Source organism: Artibeus jamaicensis, unplaced genomic scaffold (assembly GCF_021234435.1).
Source record: "Artibeus jamaicensis isolate MK-2021 breed Jamaican fruit bat unplaced genomic scaffold, CSHL_Jam_final contig_391, whole genome shotgun sequence".
Classification (NCBI taxonomy): domain Eukaryota; kingdom Metazoa; phylum Chordata; class Mammalia; order Chiroptera; family Phyllostomidae; genus Artibeus; species Artibeus jamaicensis.
Window position 1 is genome coordinate 24276548 of NW_026521814.1, and position 19682 is coordinate 24296229.

Genomic DNA, 19682 nt, shown 5'->3' on the forward strand with positions numbered 1-19682 from the left:
TTAAAGTTATCATTGGGGAAGTGAAATTTCTACTGGCTTTGTTATAAAATCACTTCTCATGTGTGGCTTGGTATGGGGAAACACTGAGACTGAAATCTCAGTGTTGTCAAGTAAACACAGTCAGTTTAGAGGTCGGAGTCTCCTAAAATCTGCTTTAATGTATACCAAGGGCATAATGCCAGCATGTGGAGTTCATGAGGGCCCCCACATTATTGTATCAGTTACAGGATTTTTTTTAAGCATCTTTTTAAAAAGAAATCTTGCAAAGTGAGGCTTATAGAAGCTTTATTTCCTCTGTCAATTTTTACTCATACATGAGACGTGGACATTTTTTCCAACCTCACCCAGGGTGCTTTTTATCCGTGAGTGCTTCTGTTCTCATATTCCAACATACAGACCACACCTTAGTTTCATCTCAACATTCTTTTGCTCAGCTGTCATTACATGTCAAGCCTTGTGCTAGGTGCTGGGTATTTTTGATCTGCTCAAGGAGCTCGGTTTGCTCCTCTTTCAGGTAAATCCTGTTCCCTTTCACCCATCTGACTATAAGCTCCATGGTGATTAGGGATGTGTTTTGTATGTTGTCTTATTCTCAGAGCAGGGCAGGGGCTCTGGCACATAGTGTAGGTGTTCAATAAGGGCTATTGAATGAATGCACAAAGGAGATTCTTGTAGTGCTCTACACTGGCGGATATTGGACTACAAAAGTCATTGTTGCATGTCTTATATAAAGTCTCTTCCATGCAACACATAAAAGGTTCATTCAGGCAGCTGCTGCTAGGTCTGTTACTTTGTAGGATTCTCTGCTATTTTTGAAAGGTCCATTGCTGTTGTTGGCTGACTTTGGCAGAGATACTGGCTTGCTGTTCACCTGCTGTTTCCTTTTCTTCATGGACACACACACACACACACACACACACAGATTCTGTTTCTCAGTCTCCAGTGCAATTAGGTATGACTGATTCTGCAGAAATGGAATGTGAGAAGAAATGATGTATGTCACTTCTAAACCTAGCCATAAAAGTTCCCATGTGCCATCCTCTCCTTCCTCCTCTGCCAGGGTAGCCAGGTGTTGAAAAGGGCAGAGTCTCTGCAACCTGGGTCCCTGAATGACTGTAAGGAGCAGAACTGCTACGCATCCTGTCCCCAGGCCATTAGACTTTATATGAGGAAGAAAACATCAAATGTGTGAACCCCAGCTTTTATTTTTTAATCCCAGCATCTGAGAGGCACACTGAACTAACTGAAATGTATGCTTTGGTCCCTCCATGGAAAGGGGCTATCACAACTGATTCCATGTACTAATGTTAAAGGGAGACTTATGTTTTATTCAGTGAGCTCAAGCCAGTGACAGAAGAAAAACAAAATTTAAAAAAATTCTAGTTTGCCAATACTTTGTCAGTTTTCACCCCACCCAGACATTATGTGATTTCCCCAAACCAAGCAAAATTTTACAAAGAACAACTGCCCACTCGGGAAGAAAAGATTTTTTTCTTGCTCAGATATGCCATGAATTGCAGTAGAGCCTTCTTGTGGGCCAAGACTAAACAATCTTGAAATTCATGTTGCAGAATCAGATACCAATGTCGAATATTATAAGGTAAAGAGTTACTTGGGGGCATATAGAAAATTGGATAATGTATATACTGTGAGTTCTTAGGGAAGGACAGAAAGAAGGTAGTAAGAATACACGTTTTTTAAAATTTATAGCTTGTTGGGCATGTTTGATGTTATCAACAAAACTTCTCAAAATACTGTAGTTTGCTGTGTATATGTGCACTTTTTGTCCAAATTTTTGAGGGAAAAATAAGGATTCAAATTATACATGGGTAGTACCTAAAATGTCTTGTATCTGTTCTTGTGTTTTGTGGTTATCTGTTACATAAAATTTCTTGTACCTTATATGTTCTAAAATAAATGCTAACATTCCTTTACAATATAAAAAAACAAGTATCTAATTTTAAATAAATACAAAATTGAATTCAAAAAATTAAAACAAAAGTTTTCCTTAAAATTTAGGCCAAAAACATGGGCGTGCATTATACACAGCAAAATACAGGTAGATGGTCAGTTACACTTATTACAGAATATTCACAGTCGTTGGGAGGATTTATAGCGTACTTAACACGGAAGTTCTTAGACATCTTGCATTCATGTACTGTTTTACCACCCTGTTGTCTTGTGTGGCTTTGGATGAGGGACTTTAATCTCTCTAGGGTTTAGTTTCATTGTTGGAAAATGAAGGGAAAAGACAGTACCTGTTACTGGAGGAATAAGTGGGATAATCTGTGTACAACACAGCACAATTCCTGTTAAAGTAAGCTGCTGCAATATTATTAATGAGAAAAAGTTCAACGTTAGTCATAACTGTTTCTAATGGTTCTAGGTTATTCAAATGTTAGTGTGTCCCCAAATAGTTAAGGTCTCGGTAGTAGATGGTATGAAAATCTCTCCTATAGTCCTGTGAGGTGTAGAAGGTGATCTTGAGAAACCCCAGTAAAGGTAAGGAAGGAATGACTAGGAAGCTAAGTTTCCATGACCTGAGAAGCTGTTTGTGTGACCGGTGGGGTCTTTGAGAGTCATTCACTGTCAGTTAACATACAGTGTTGAACTGCCAGTCAAATGTATTTATGAAGTACCTATTATATGAGTGAGGTTGGTATTGAATTATCCACAGATAGCAGCAGTTTTGTGACAAGTGGCAGGATTAAAATATTGCGAGAGTCAATTTGTGTACTTCTGTTACTGTTATAAGTGGTGGTGTAACATCTTTTTATTCTTACTGTTTGATACTTTTATTCTTACTGTGTGGTCCACCAGCCTAGTTATTTCATACTAAAAGTTTTTTTTTAATTGTTGCTCCAGTGTAAACACTTTACCCATGCCACTGAATAAATCTGCTCATTTACTTCATCAAATGGAGACTGATAACGTATTACTTTTTCACAGTTCTCTAAGAAAAATTAAGAAAGTAGAAGCATTTTATTTCTCCAGCTTATGAAATATTTTACTCTCCCAAGTTTTAGAGGTAAGCTGTTATAGGCAGCACAGTTGTCAAGATTCCTTTTCATATCTTACAAATATATAAAATGGTGGAGGATTTTTAGATTTCTAGATTGCTATTTTATTTTAAATTAGAGGATGAGAGCACAACTATAGTAAAAATATTGGCAAGGTTTTCAGATTATTAATAGGATTGCTAGAAGACTGCATACTCTAATTTAAGAGCAAGAACCAAAATTCTGCAATGGTCTTTGTGTACAAAGGTGATATTAACAACCCAGTCTCCTCTTGTGGATTGCTTAGTCTTGCTAGTTTCTTTTCAAGGAAATGACCTGGATTCTTTCCATGTTTCAAAATGGAAAGAAAGGAAAACCTTCCTTTCCATTTTGAAACAAGGTTTTCAGAGAAGCAAATTTGAATCCTACATCTGCCTTGGGAAATGCTGGGGCATACAGGCAGAGTAGCTTTCATTCTTCTGCTTTTAGTTACCAGGGACAATTTTTTCACCGTACGCTTTACTATTTTTCCTTCAGTTAATGCCCTGACCTGCTTCACAGAATGTAGCTCCATTATCAGATCAGGTCTCGAAAAGCTATAAGGAAGCTCCAGCAATCTAACTGTAGAGAATCTTTTATACCTGCCACTTAATGCCAATCAACAAATTCTAAGAAGAGATTAAAAGCATCCTGACTGAAGTCATCCTACTGGAAAGACTTCTATTATATTAGAAGACTCAAAATTTTGGAAAACCCTTAGAATTAAAAGAAAAGAAGAGAAACCCTTTTATTGGAAGATTGTGTGTGCCCAAGCTGTCACTCTTATGAGACTTAATTGCTAAAATTATAGTTGATCTAGAATTATAGCGAAAATATATTTATTACTGTTTTGGTTGCATAAATACCCAGGCCCATCTTTCTCTACTTGCAAATCCTGCAGTTGGTTGCTCATAGACACAATAAATTTGGTAGCACCATTAAAGTTTATTTATAACTAACTATTTGATGTGGTTTTAAGTTTTTGATGATTCATCTTTAAGAAACTACTTCCAAAACCTATCTATGTTGAATGCTACTATTTAATCTAACTTAATTTTGAATACTTTTATTTCCTGAAATATTTTTGAGTATTTTCCTTAGTGTGGTTAATGGAAAATGTATATCTGAAAAGAAATGCAGTTGACAGCGTCCTTAATAATATATTTAATAATCCTACTGTGTCAACTTTTATAATTAAAATTCTGTGCAGGCATTACTTAGTTCTGAGAAAGCCAGCATTACCTAAGGTACTGAAATTGTTTAGCCACAATATTTGCTAAAGCAAATATTTTATTTGACTTCTGTGGAAATAAAATAAGTGTGCATAGTACTTCTGCTCATCTAATCCATATTTTCAGTTAAAAATAACCTAGTTAAAATGATTACAGAACTATATATAAGCCTAAGAAAAACTATTTTGATATTTTCTTGTTAACTGTAGGGCATATAATCTAATGTGACTGGTAGAAACAGTGTTTATTCTATTATGGATCTACTTAAGTAAGATCATCCCTGGTAATTTGACTGGATGCCAGACAGTGTGAGTTTTTACCTTGTTGGGTGATGGACATATTTGTATTCTTATATTCTTGAGCTTTGTTGAGGGACACAGCTAAATTACCTGGAAATAGTATGATCCTTTAGGGTCTTGCTTTTAAAGATTACTTAGATGGAACTGGAGCAGTGTTTTGACTGGGGCTGATTCTTTCATAATACTAGTGCAACAGGTTTAGAGTACCAATCCCAGGAATCGAGTTTTTCCAGTTTGGCTGGTGAAACCAGTACTGTTCCTATCCCTGTATGGTTCTGAGTACTGCTTCTGTAATGTTTTCTGGTGGTTCCTGCCCTGGCTTTGCAGAGCTTCGACACATGCTTTTACTGCTCAGTCAGTACTCTATTGAATACTCAAGGAAAACAAAGCATCTGCAGACTTCTGGAGTTTCTCTCCGTGAAGCTCTTCCCTCTCTGGCTCTTTCCTCTGGAGCTCTAGCTGCCTTGGTCTCCCTCGGACTGTCCGCGCCATCTCCCCAACCCAGTGGTTTCCGCTCTATGCCTTGAAGCTTTCAAACTCTAACCAGGCAGTAAACAGGGGCTCCTCATATTTTCCCCTTCTTTTAGAGATTACTGTCTCTGTTGCTGATGTCCAATACCTTGGGAACTATTATTTCATATATTTTGTCCAGGTTTTGGTTGTTTCAGGAAGGGGGGCCAATCCAATCCCTATTAATTACATTTTGGCCAGAAGCAGACTAATGTCAGATTAAATCTTAAATTCATATTAGTCTTTTAGTTTAGTTTAACATTCTGAAACATAGGTTAAGAGTGTCTGATGATATTTTCTCCAAATGAGATTATTTTTCAGGGAGCAAGTCCATGACAGTCTAGGCAGAACCAGATGATTTCTTAATCCCTTTAATTTATAAAAACCTATTGTATCATTATCTTTTTATTACATTTAAAGTGGTACTGTAATAAAGGTTTAAATTCAGACAGTGTACAGTTGCTGTACATTAAAATAACAACCGACCCCCCCCGCCGTTATCTTCCTCCCTCCCAACAAATGGTGAAGATACAATGAAACTGCTAAGGAGTCACTGTAAAGAGTCTTCACTCTTTTGGAAAACAAATTGGAACTATTTGTTAAAAGGCATAAAAATTGTTATGTCCTTTGAATAATTAACCCCACTTGTAGAATTATAGCCAATGTAAATAATCTGGAACATGTAAAAAGTCATATCTCCAATGTTAATCATGGTGCTAATTATAATGAAAAATTGGAAGTAATTTTAATGTCAATATAAGTGCCCAATAAAGGTTTAATATCCAAAATATATAAAGAACTCCTACAACTCAACAGCAAAACAAACAAACAAAAATGGTGGGGGTGATAAATGATGATGGAGGGAGTCTTGCCGTGGGGTGGTGAGCACACAGTAGTGTGCAGATGATGTGTCGTAGAACTGCGCACCTGAAACCTCTGCACCTTTGTTAACTAGTGCCACCCCAATAAATTCAGTAAAAGGGGAAAAATCAAAAACCCTAAAAACAACCCAACAGCCCAATTAAAAAATGGGCAAAGGATTTGAATAGACATGTCTTCAAAGAAGATATACAAATGGCCAATAAACACAAGAGTAAAATATGCTCATCAGCCTCACTGATCATTAGGGAATGCAAATCAAAACCACAATGAGATATCCTTTATACCCATCAGGATTGCTGTCATATTAAAAACATGAAAATAACCAGTGCTGGTGAGGATGTGGAGAAACTGGAACTCCTGTGCATTTCTGGTGGGACTGTAAAATGGTGCAGCTACTGTGGAAAATAGGCAGTTCCTCAAAGTTTTAAATCTGTTATTACCCATATGACCTAGTAATTCCGCTTACACCCAAAAGAAATGACAGCAGGGACTCCGGTACTTGCACAGCAGTGTTCACAGCAATAGCATGTGCAATAGTAGCCAAGACTTGGATACAATCCAAAACGCCCATCAACAGATGAATGGACTAAAAAATGTTTTCCACATACAATGGATTAGCCGTAAAAAGAAAGGAAATTAAAAAAAAAAAAAAAGAAAGGAAATTCAGACACATACTACAACATGAATTCTGAAGACTTATGCTAAGTGAAATAAGTCAGACACAAAAGGACAAATAGTGTATGGTTCCACTAATATGAGGTTCCTAGACTACTTAAATTCAGAGACGGAGGTCGTTTCCAAGGCCTGGGGAAAGTTAACATAATGGATACAGAGTTTCAGTTTGGGGTGATAAAAAATATCGTGAAAATGGAGTGTGGTGATGGTTACATAATATTGTGAACGTACTTAACATGAACTAACTACACACTTACAATTTTTAAGTTTTGTTATGTATATAAATATTTTATAGGTAAATGTACATATATTGATTTTCTGTATATAAAAATGAACAAGTCATAGTTGAAGAAAGAGTAACGTAAGGAGCGCTAATCAGACAACCCTCTCTGCCCTTCTTCCTCTCCAGGAGTGACGCACGCAGCCATCTGGGCGGCCTGCATTTCCTATCTCAGCGCAGCTGTTCCCCCAGAGCTGAGGACATCCGCTCAGGGCATCCTGCAGGGCCTCCACCTGGGTTTGGGGAGAGGCTGTGGTGCCATGATTGGAGGCGTGTTAGTCAATTATTTTGGTAAGAATGACTTTCTCTTTTTCCCTTTCTTCTTTGTTGAAAACTTAGGGTTTTTTAGCAACACCTCAATAAACACTCAGGTCACTGAAGACTGCCAGAAGCTAAACTCCAGTGGTCATATTCTCTTTGTAGCTTTCATGGTAGTCATAATTGTAAAGCAGAGCGCTGAAGTCATTAAGATGATTAGAACTAGCCAGTAACTGTGCACACTTCTCTGACAAACAGCTTAATGAGATGCTACACAGATACCTCAAAGGAGCCAAGCACATGAATAAGCTCATATGCTGTTGGTTTGAAGGAAATGACCCTAAACCTGCTGATAATAATGCTAGAAGAAAGAAAATTCACCATTGTTATTCTATTATGAGATTCTGAACCAGAAAAAACTATGCTGGCTTTGGTAATGTCACTGTATCCATGACAACACAGTCTGTCTGCTCTGTCAGATCTCCTTTATTGGAAACACAGGGGCTGGGATGGAGATAAGACCATTCTACTCTTGGATCATCTATGGAAGGTGGGCCCAGGGGTATCTAAATTTATAGCACTATTTTAACTCCAACTACAGATTAATCAGGCTGTTTAATAGTTAGTTAGGAAAATGGTCTTTATGAAGAAGAAAGTACCACTGAATTTTATGGTAAAAGTCAGAGACAATTGTTTATAAATGCAGCTTTACAATTTGACCAATGACAGATCCAATAGCAGTGCCCGGGTCTCCTGACACCTACCTAGATGTGTGTGTTTTCCACTCTATGAAGCTAATGGCCACTTGACATTCTCTGGTTCATCCCAAACACTGCTGCCTTTGTCCTGAACTTCAGAACATTGATAGTTTTGATGAGTTTTGCAGGAAATGCTACCTGCATTTCCTAGAATTACTCCATTATAGAGTGTTCTCTTTGTTTTCACAGGGGCTGCTGCAACCTTCCGAGGAATTGGCATGGCCTGTCTGGTGATCCTCCTGCTCTTTGCCCTGATCCAGTGGCTGGCAGTGCCAGATGAGGAAGAAGGTAGACATGTCCATACTTCTTAGTGGTTCTAAAGGTTGAAGCCCTGGGCAATTCCACACAAAGCCCTCAGAAACCCAGAGGTAGTGACAGAGTGTACTGTAGACCTGCTTGGCTAGATTTCCTCAGTGGTAGATCAGAGGACTGCTGATTGCTGTAGAGAAGCTGTCTACTGTGTTGAAAAGAATATTGGTCATTTTAAGGGGTTTGGAATGTTCTTGATTTTGTTTTGGTTTGTTGGTGGTTTTGTATTTCTCTAGAATTCTAAAAGGATTTAAAATTCAAATCAAATAGATATAAGGCTATATAGTAATTTTCCTACTAGGGATAGGAAGTGGTATTAATATTTATGATTTTACCTTCCTTTGGAAAAAAATGTCTAAACCTCAACTTTGAAATTTTCCCTCAATTAGGCATGACCTTAATTAAAATTGTTATACAGAAAGAAGGTTTTATCAACTGTAACGTTTAGATGAGAACAAATTTTCAAGTGTTTTTTTTTTTTCATGAAGGCAGCCAACCAATAGAATGGAAATATTCCTACCAAGCTCTTAGGTCCCAGAACAGGGCTCATCTTCCTTTGTGTCCTATTGTTTGAGTGGCATTTGCCTCAAGTACCAGAAGTGCTTCTGTTAGAAAAACTAGCTTGTTACAGAAATTCCAGAGACAGATTTTACTTTCAACAAGTAATTAAGAAAGAAAGAAAGACTAATTCTAGTTTTTCTCACTCTTGTTCTTTTATAATCTTAACTGGATCATACCTCTTAAAAAGCCTTGATCTCCATGCCTTTAGTATGTGGTTGGCCAAAAAGTCTGTATGCTTTTTTCTGTAAAGTAGAAGACACATTTTTCTTTTTCACCAATAACTTTATTGACTTGTATATTTTGAGTATGTTGGCTATGTCTTGTGTGGTAGAACACTGTTTGTTTTCAGTTAATGTCTCGATTTGATTGCTATCAACTTCAACTGGTCTACCAACCGTGGAGCATCGTACAATGAGAAATTTCCAGCACGAAACTTCACAAACCACTTTTGATATGTTCGATCAGTCACAGCACCTTCTCCATATACTGCACACATCTTTTTTTGCACTTCAGTTGTGTTTTTACCTTTCTTGAAATAATAGAGCATAATATGCCAAAAATGTTGCATATTTTCTTCCATCTTTGATATAAAATGGCTATCTAAAAATTCACCAATTTTTGTAAGCTTTTTTAAGTGCATGCTGATAATGACAGCTGTCACAATACAATCTAACAAAATTGTTTCAAATGAAGTTAAAAACAACTAAGTGCTACTGGAGCCTTCTTACAGAAAAAACTAAATGAACTTTTTGGCCAACCCAATAAAAGGCCAATAAAAACAGCTATCTTGTGACTTTTTCTGTTTCGATGCTTCTTTTTAAAATCTCAACCCCTAAGTGCACCTAAAGCACCACTCACTGCAACCTGTGCCCAACTGATGTTATATCTAAATCGAATGAACAATACATTTCATAAGTAAATAGAAAGTCTTATCCATTAAGCCCTACAAGGAGACCCTGCAAGATAACCTCATGTTCATTTGCTCAGTCCTTGTACCCAAGTAAAGAACCCCTTACTACACAGCAATTAATGTTGCCAAGTACACTAGAATAGGCCTATCTGCTTATTTTTGTTTGCTTAAATATGTAGAAATCTTAAAAATGATTTAAACATGCTTTTCTCTAAAGACAAGACAATGTTGGCAGAAAGGATTCCTGTTCCATCAAGTCCTGTTCCCATAGCAACTATCGACTTGGTACAGCAACAGACAGAAGATGTCATGCCACGCATTGAGCCCAGACTTCCACCCAAGAAAACCAAGCATCAGGAAGAACAGGAGGATGTGAACAAGCCAGCCTGGGGAGTCAGCTCCTCTCCCTGGGTGACCTTTGTTTACGCACTCTACCAAATCAAAGAGATGATGCAGCTAACAAGAGACAACCGTGCTTCTGAGATACAGCCTTTACAGGTAAAGTTCCTCTGCTGGCTTACCATATGTGGGCTCAGACTTCATTATTCACTTATTCAGTCACAAGATTATGGAAGGTCTGCTAGGTAAAACAGACATGCAGACAAATAATTTCAGTACTCTGTGACAAGTGCATTGTAGAGGTGTGTACAATGACAAGGTCCCATAGAGGGAAAACCCTGCCTTGGAGTGTGCAGGAAGGCTTCACAGAGAAGACAACTGCTTCTTGAAAGAAAGAAAATAAATCTGATTTTGTGTATTTCTTTACATTTTCAGTACTGGTGGATACCAGTTGCAGTGAGGATGTATGTCTCTTGCTTTGGGGGGCATTAATCTCTGTAATTCTAAAGTTCTAGTGGGGACAGTATAAATAATAGAATCTTAAAAAACATCTGATGAATTAATGAGTACATTGAGCCTCTGTATGGGTCGGAAAAGGACATTTAACTCAGTGGAAGTGTAGTTTTGCTGGTGGCCTCACATGAAAAATAAAAAGTATGATTTTTCTTATCTTCAGAGGTATGGTCTCTCCTGCATAACATCAAATCATTATGTTGGCAAAACTGGGTAATTGTACTTAAAACTCTATACTGCCTTTGAAAAATGATTAAGTGTGACTTGGATGAACACCTTAGCCGAAGTAAGGAGTCCACTTCCTTGTGTTTGTTGGTCACTCCCTTTCATTTGATGTGTTATGTCTAGAGCGGCTTCAGAGGACACATAAGACATAAAAATAAAAAGTAATTTGAGTAACTTCCTTTTTAGAAGATTTGAATGGCCTTTATCATGACTTAGTAAACTAACATAATATTTCCATAACTTACACCAAACCTCATTCTTCACTAACTGTAATGCATTCTGGTCAATGCATGGTCCTACTTATTAAAATAATAAACTCACACGAATCCTCTACCTGGTCAAAAAAGAGAATATTGGGGTGAGGGGTATATGGAAGATACAAAGCCAGAAGTGAATGAAGCAGGAGAAAGGATGTTTTTTACTTGAAGAGCAGTGTTCACTGAGGGTGCTCATTGTCATTTTCACAGAAGCTTGGGAGGCTTAAGTATCATTAGATTTTTTTCCTGATATGTTAAGATTAATGAAATCTAGCTGGCATGGCTCAGTTATTCTTATGAAGAAACCATTATACTAAGATTCTGTTTTCATTTTAGAATTAATCACAAAAATCAAACTTTTTTTGGTGCTTATCTATTTCAAGTGATAGGTACTAATTTACAAGAAAACGCTTAAAAAAAAGTGTCCTGACTTATAAAAATCAGGACTGTAGCACGTGGAGCCACGCTACGGGTGTTGTGCTAGAGCCTGTGTTCCCTCACTTACTCTGTTATCTAAGTGCTTGTTTACATTCCCTTTTTTATGTGGATGTTCTGTCTTATTTTACTGTTAGTGTATACTTTTAAATCCCAAATATACATCAGACTCTTAGTTTCAGGACATTCCTTCCCTGGCCCTGTCTCCGAGGCCTTACTTCCTTAGAAACAAGGTACCTTCCAACTGTTGAATTCTGTGGTCTCAGCAAGTGGCCGGAGTTTCAGGCCCATGTTGCTTGCCCAGTGACCTGCCACAGTGGCTCTGTAAATATTTATGCTGTAAATTGTATTCCTAGTAGTAATAGGCATTTTGATAGTAATGTTCCTTTATCCACAAGATAAGTCTGCTTATAGTGTTTGTGTTTTTCATGCGGCTCTGGCAGTTGCACATAGGAAAAGAGATGAAAGGTAAGACATTCTGCCCTTATTCCATTATTACCCCTGAAGTGGTCACTTGAGGATGTTCTCCTCAAGTTTCCTATGTCTTACTGGAAAGCATATATGAAAGGTGTCGATTTGTTTGCTAACACTGACTGTGAGGCATCTCCTGTTTTCTCCTTCCAGGGGACCAGTGAAAATCGGGGAGAGTCTCCAGCTGGTGGAGCCCAGCCTGTCCCATGTGAGATTCACTCCGAACCATCTGGAAACCAAACATCCCCTCAAACAGCAACATCTCAGACACAGAGCAGCTCCACTCACCCCAGTGTGGACCAGCGAGCAAAGGAAAGTGAGGACCAGCAGGCTCAGCCTGCCACTGGGGGACACTGAGGGGTCCTGCTCATCTCACACCCTGCATGGAACTGGGCTCCTCCGCCAGGACAGAGGGAGAGGTGTCCCGAACCCAGGACATGCTTCACCTTGAGGAGCACTGCACCACACCCACTTCTAGATACCTGAACTCATTAACATGGAAACACACACACATAGTAGCTACAGTACATATTGGCAGAAACAGCCCACTGGAATCACAGAAAGGAAATGGAGTTCAGTGAGGACTTTCTGTTCTTTGGTGGTTAGTTTAAGGACTACGGACTTCTCTGCCAGGGCAGTATGAGTTGAAACCAGCAGTTACACTAAGTAAGTGTAGGGAAGGAAAGCATCACGAAGTGAGTGCTGATGTAATTTCCCTCTTCTGATTATTTATTCTAATTATTTGGTTCTTAATGCAAACCAGGAAGAAACAGAATACCCCTATAATTTTGTTTCTCTTAAAAAGAACCATTTAAAAATTGTAAGATTTAAAAAAATACAGTAAGCAGAAAAAGTTAGTAGCATATATACTTTTGTTTAGAACAAGTTTCATAAGAAACTTGGCATATCTTTAGCAAATATATTTTTATATGTGTATGGTATACAATGAAAATAGTAAATTCTTTGAGCAAAAGCTGTTATTGACTACTGCAAGCTAAGCTGAGCTTTAAAATGCCTTTTGTTTTAAATGGGCTTTAAGACCAGAGGAGGGAATATTCCAAATAAACCAACTCAGTATCCTGTAACCTAACAGACAGGGTTTACTAAATATATCGATACTGTAAGTAGCCTATATCACTATATACGATTTTACAGTGGTTCAGGCTCTACTCGGCTGATGGAATTTTTTTTTAAATCACTGAATTCCTAAAGGTTTCTTTAAGCAGTACTACTTACAAATAACAGTATAAGATTTAAGTGCCTGGGGAAGGGATACAATTTTTAAAAATTATAAAAGGGGTCAGTTTTTGTTGTGTTTTTGGTGAGGGGGGTAGGTGGAAACCAGGAATGAAAGGACAGGAATAAGAAATAACTATACTTTTCAGTGACTAAAGAAACAAATTCAGTATCTTTTTTCCCATGAAGACACAGTCAGACACTGGACAGTTCAAATATGGGTGTGCTACCGTAAATGCTACAACTGCTGTCAGCACAGTGGCTGGGTGAACCACGCATAAAGCTTGCTGCTAAAAATGAAAGCTGAGGTTAACAGAAAGCCTTAGGAGACGGCTGTGGAAACAGGAGCGCTGCCCTAGCGGAATGAAGGTCAATTATAGGGCACGTGATAGCTGTGGATGAGTGCAGCAGAAAGGAAGGGACAGAGCGGAGTTTAAAAAGAGCAACTCACTTTACCCCCTGACCCTGACTAAACAGGATCAGTTGTAAAGTAAGAGTTTCTCCATGATATCATCCTTCTGTCTCAAACTGCATCTGGGAGAAGAAATTTCACACTTGGACATCTAGCACCGCAAAACACAGCTTAAAAAAAATAACAGAAAGAAATGGAATTAAGCAAATAATTATTTTTGCACTTGAACTGAAACGTACTGTACTATAAATTATCATGACTCATTTTAAGTGACCTTTAAAAATCAGATGTATTGTGCTTATGTAATTATAGACATAAAGAAATGTGTGACAGGCTGAACCTCACCTATGAATGTACAGTATGTGGATTTGTGAAACTGACTGTAGGAAGAAGTCAAAAATGTACACTGTATCTTGTGTTTACAGTTCTCATTTATTCATTGAAAAGCCTGCTGTTTTGGAAATGCACAGTTGATATGTTGAGACAAAAATAAACACCATTTTTAAATATTCCTCAAATGATAAAGATGTGAACAAACCAACAGAAGTCCTTTTACTCTGTTAACAGATAAAACCAGAATCAACAGGCCTTTGTTATGAAACCTGTCGTGTGAGAGCTGATTCGGTGATGCAGAAATTTCATCTTTTTAGAACAGACATCTTCATGGGTGTGTGGACTTTGTGGCCTTTTTTTCTGTCCTCTCAAGTGCCATTTTAAAACATATTAAGGTGAATTCAATTTCAATTTTGTTTTGAGAATTTTATAAGCCCTCTTGAGATTCCTTGGAAATTCCCAGGGGTATCACAAAGCCCAGGCTGGTAATCACTGATTTAATGACTCTTTCTTTTATGATTGCAGAAAGAGTGAATTACCCAGAGTGCTGAGTTTGTGTGGATCCAAAGAGGTTAGCTGCTAATTATGAAACTATAACCAAAGTCTTAAATAAAATAATAGACGATTATAATACATATAGCTCCAGTAGCCAGTAAACTCATGAAAAGCCTGAACAATCCACAGGAAGACAACACTGCTTTACTGGCCACGTGGAGCAAAAAGTCAGCCGAGAGCTTCCCTCTGATTTGCAGTACCCCCACCTCCAATACTGATGGGGCTGCTGGGCCCATTACTTAAGCAGTATTTCTTGCAGCCAATATGGAGTTAAGCAGTGAATTCAGGAAAAGGAGCCCATACCCAATAGTTACTGGTCGCTTCTTACATGCTGGAGATTCTCATTTTATCCTCATCACAATCCCCATTTTAAATATGAAGTTTCTAGACCTAACACAGCTTCGTTGTGGGACCAAGTTCATAAAGCCAAAATTGTAACTCAAATCTGATGCCCAAGTAGAGGTCTACCAGCACCTTCCTTCACTCTGGAATGCATGACAGCCACTCCTGCTTCTGTTGTAGAATAAGCCAGAAAGCAGCCCTGGCCTGAACCCCTTCCTCCTGTGGCTATATTTCCATATAGGGGTGTCAAACCTGCGACCCATGGGCTGCCTGCAGCCCAGGATGGTTGTGAATGTGGCCCAACACAAAATTGTAAATTTACTTAAAACATTATTTTTTTGTGATTATGTGTCACAATGTATTTAATGTGTGGCCCAGAGATGCCAAAAGTTTGGAGGATTTCTAGATAGTCTCAGATGCCTAGAAATCTAGCTGCTTTGTTAGTTCTGAGTGCCAAACCCCATATACCCTGGTGGTGACCTGAACGGTGTGGCAACCTGGCAGAGAAAACTGAAGAGGTTGGCAGGGACTCTGAAGATCAGTGACCCAGAAATCAAGAAGGGTTTATATCTGGTATGTCTTTCAGAATCAATTTTTCTAATTTATTTTTGTATATATTATAAAAGTACTGTTAGATAGTTTAGAAAATCACTGTTGTGGACCATTATCTACTGTACACATAACTACAAGGCACTGGTCACTGGCACATGCATAACAGCAAAAGATGCAGACATCTCCTGAATGGATTCACTAAGAGGCCCCTTCTTTGACTAACTTTTTAAAAAGATGTCAATAAAGAAAGTAGAAAGGACATGGGCACTGACACACTGGGGCTTAAATTTTGGTTCTACTACTTTAGCTGTGTATGTTCTTCAGCAACCTTCTCTTACGTCTCTGGGTCTTTCACCTGTAAAGTGGACATAGTACTAAAAAGTGTTAGAGTGGTTCTGAGGTTCAAATGAGGATGCACCGAAAGTGCCTAGTATACTGCCTGACAGAGCTCCAATGAATACTAGTACTCTTCCTTTTCATCACTGCTTTTTAGGAGAATGGACCAAATCTAACCCCCCCAAATTATTAAAATAATAAACAAGAACAGCTATCCCACTGTACCTCCTAAGATTTATCCTGGTAAATATATACTTATCCCTAATCTCTGGGGATCCAACACAATCCCTGAAATTTACATTCAGGGATTGTAGACCAGAGGAAGACTGAAGATTTTTACATTTTAATGAACATGCCCACGAGAAGGGACTTCAGATGTTGATGAATAACAAGATTAGGAAAACAGCAGTCACAAGGAGGAAAAAAGTTGTCAGGGCCTACATAAAGGAAGGGGTGGTCTCTGTCAATAAACTGGATACCTATCACTTTAGCAAGTCTAGGCCCATTGTGAGGTGTTTGCATAAGACTTTTTGGTTTCATGACATTAAACATGTGAATAACAACACATCCTCTCTCTGTTCACCAAGCAATGTTCTTACTACAATTTGACCCCTTGCAGATCTGTCTTCTGAGAGAGAATCTGCTGGTTATATTTTATCCTAATGCTAGTTACATTGTTGGCTATGAATCACTAAATGGATGGACTACATAGACTGGCTAATGTGAGAAAGGTCTTCTAAGAGTGCAATGGCAGAAATGAAGGTTCTGAATCAATAAGGCTAAGAGTCACATCCATACTCATCAATGTCATCCCCAGTGGGGTATCAGAAGGCAGCTGCTCCTGGAGTCACCTAAAATTCCTGTAACTGCAGGCTTTTTCAGAATTTCACATTCATTATGTTACCTACACACAGCATCCTTCTATCAGTTGGATAAAAGGCTGATTTTTAAAAATTGTACTTCTCTAACTGTGGGGAATAATCTCATACAGAATAATGTAAGATCCTTTTTCTTGACATCATTTTATGGGTCTTAATTCATCCAAATGTTTAGACAGATTGGTAAAACCCATTCATCTATATTAAAGCTCTTGAAATCTAAAATCTCTTAAATTTTTAATTTTTAAAAAAGGTATAAGTTCAAATATCCTAAATGTCAGATGGGCACTCTCCTGTTATTTATCCCTAAGTATTACTGGCAAACAAATATAACTAATTCACAAAACATTTTTTGTGATATGTAAAATGTGTTTTAAAACCTTTTAAAGATAGCACTGAATGATATGAATGTTTAAGCATGGCCACTGCCACTATTTCTCACCTACACTTTTTGGTGTCAAATAGTCCAGCTTGCTAACAACAATAAGCTTTTGTGAGGCACTTAGTGGAAGCAATAACACAACAAAGGGTTCTTTAGGCTCCACAGCTGCACACCTCTGATGGTGTGAAACTCAAAGCAAACTTTCAACCACCTATGAAGGACAGAGCTATTTTGTGGACAGAGCTAAATAACTTAATGGTTATTTAAAGTGTTTTAAAGGCCTTTAAATAAAGAAAGGAAGGGAGAGGGAGAAAGAGACTGGGAAAGGAAGAAGAAAAGGAAGGCAAAAGATCTCTTATGAGAGTTATCTGTATGTGATCAGCCCTATAATAAAGCCCAAATCAAATAAACACAACAGAAATAATACCAAATATATTACAAGCAATGCTTTTAATTGTTTAGCTTTTCACAGTACTCATATAACAAACACTGACAATTCCATGACTTCCTTTTAAAAAAACATGAAAAACATCCTGGAAGATTGTTGCTCTTTTTCTTTAGCTGTTTTTATTGTGATGGTTACCCCTAGCTTGGTCAGCAGCTCTCTACCCTGGCACAGATAAGTCCCAGTGGCAGTCTTGGCTGGGATGTCTCCTGGGAATGCCAGCAGACTCTTCATACGTTATTCACACACATTTTGTAGGACAAAAACTCTCTTGGGAGACGAATGTGGTGAGCAGAACCACTGAGGCATCTGACATATTTATAATGTGTAACCAATAAATACAGTTATCAAAAAATCAAGTTGAACTATCATAAAAATAATGTTAGAGCTGTTTACACTTAGAAAACATCATGATCATAAATCTGAATAGAAGATATGTTATTTCTAAATTCAGAGTCTATGTGAAAGCACACACTGAATTTAGTGCATTTCACAAAAATAACAAAGCTCCTCATATTAAAAGGTGTCTGGCAAAAACGGAGACCTGTAAAACACTGACACACAGCTTAAAGAGGAAATGTCATTTTGAAATCAATCTAGAAAGTTCTAAATGAGTAGACATGCTCTTATTCAATAATTTAGAACAACTCTACTAAATTTGGCTCAGGAAAGCAGTGCCTGAATTCTCTACACATCCCACCTCCGTAACCTCTTTTTAGTGAAAGAGCCCTCATTCTTTACACCTCTATTTTTTATGGTCCTATCACAGCAAAAATGCCTCAGTTTAATTCTTAAAGAGAATCAATTAAGCAACATCTTAACACTTAGATGGGTTTGCCATGTTCAGATCTTTTCTTAGACCTCTTTAGGTCCCCATTACTCAGGGTCCAAGGTCAGAGCCTCAGAGTTTTACTCTGAAGTTTAACATCATGAATTAGGAAAAACAAGATGTGTTCTCTGTAAGAAAGATCACAAATCTGTTTTGTCAGAAATTGTTACCAGCATATGCAACTACACAAGTTTTAAAAATGAACCAGTCAGCTTGCAATGTCATAAGACATTAAATGTCTTCAAAATACAAAAAAATATAAAAAGTAATTCTAATTTCTAATCCTTATTATATATCTATAAAAATATTATCAAAACTTTAAAATAGAATCTTAGGAAATGTTTCTCTTTATCACAATTACCAAATAACTAGTTGGCCATTATTAAAAAATAAAGTCACTAATACCGTGAGACCCAAGGCTGTGGGGAGTTGACCTTTTGGCTTGCCTTTAAAGGTCTCTTCTACCTGAGTCATAAGAAATGCTTGGGCTGAAGCTCTAGTTCCCGTGCTGCCTTAAATAGCTCTGTGGTCTTCAACATGTTGGGTAATGTCCCTAAACCTTAATTCCTCCATCATTAGCATTTTCTAAACAGGAGTACCAAGGAATATCAATCTGATGAATGGTTCTGTGGTCAGATTAAGTTGGAAACTTCTGCACACAATTTTCCTCTTTAGGAGATACGCTATGTATATTAGCATTTTTAAATGTCCTGAGAAGTCCTGAAGGACTTTTGTCTAACTTTTATCAGTCTTAGTTGACCTCAGAATCCCTTTACCGACTAACACTTATTAGCATCAGTGGACTATACGTCCAGCATATCATAGGTCTCTGCCAGCACTTACATTGATAACATTTAGGAAGAGCAATGCAGAGTCTTTTGACACAGGCTCTGGGGTTTGAGAGGATATAATGCCCTGTGTTGACAAGGCACCTGTTCACACTTACTGGCCCCTTGAAGATCAACACAATTCCCTTGTTCCTAATGAAAATCTTCATTCAAGGGAAGTGGTAATGTCATAGAATCTTGGTGGCGTATGGTAACATAAATAGCAGAACTGGCCAAGAATGATCAGTTATCTTCCATACAGTATAGATTCCCTTTCCGATGTGACTTGGTTTTTCTCCATAGCAAATGCTTTTGCTACTGTTCCATAAAACTGTAAGACGATTCTTAGTTTTTACCCAGTTCGTCATGCAGACGAAGTCAATGTTCAGGTAGACTGTCAGGTAGTTCTCTCAGGTTAAAAAGCTGCTCTTCCAAGAAGGCTCCCCCAGGGCCATATAGTTCTTCATGAAGACTAATTTCTTCAGGCGACAAGTGGCTTCCTCCAAGAACAAAGTCTGCAAACCTATTAAGTTTTTGTTTTAAATAACGTTAATGTTACCACAGAAAGGTTTATTCGAAAGATAACAGTTCCCTTGCTACATG

General features: G+C 37.9%; 2 protein-coding genes across 5 annotated transcripts in view; one reads left to right on the forward strand and one right to left on the reverse strand.

Annotated features, from left to right (window-relative positions):
- The window catches only part of MFSD6 (major facilitator superfamily domain containing 6), a 64040-nt gene extending 49929 nt beyond the window's left edge, over positions 1-14111 (forward strand). For all 3 annotated transcript variants that reach the window (XM_037162942.2, XM_053665058.1, XM_053665059.1), the window contains 4 exons: positions 7046-7207; positions 8122-8220; positions 9930-10210; positions 12106-14111. In XM_037162942.2, coding sequence (XP_037018837.2) covers positions 7046-7207; positions 8122-8220; positions 9930-10210; positions 12106-12309 — 746 coding nt within the window. In that variant the 3' untranslated portion in view covers positions 12310-14111. The remainder of the gene's footprint in view (positions 1-7045; positions 7208-8121; positions 8221-9929; positions 10211-12105) is intronic.
- Positions 14112-17409: 3298 nt separating this feature from the next.
- The window catches only part of NEMP2 (nuclear envelope integral membrane protein 2), a 28028-nt gene continuing 25755 nt past the window's right edge, over positions 17410-19682 (reverse strand). For both annotated transcript variants that reach the window (XM_053665060.1, XM_053665061.1), the window contains exon 9: positions 17410-19602. In XM_053665060.1, the coding sequence (XP_053521035.1) occupies positions 19458-19602 (145 nt within the window). In that variant the 3' untranslated portion in view covers positions 17410-19457. The remainder of the gene's footprint in view (positions 19603-19682) is intronic.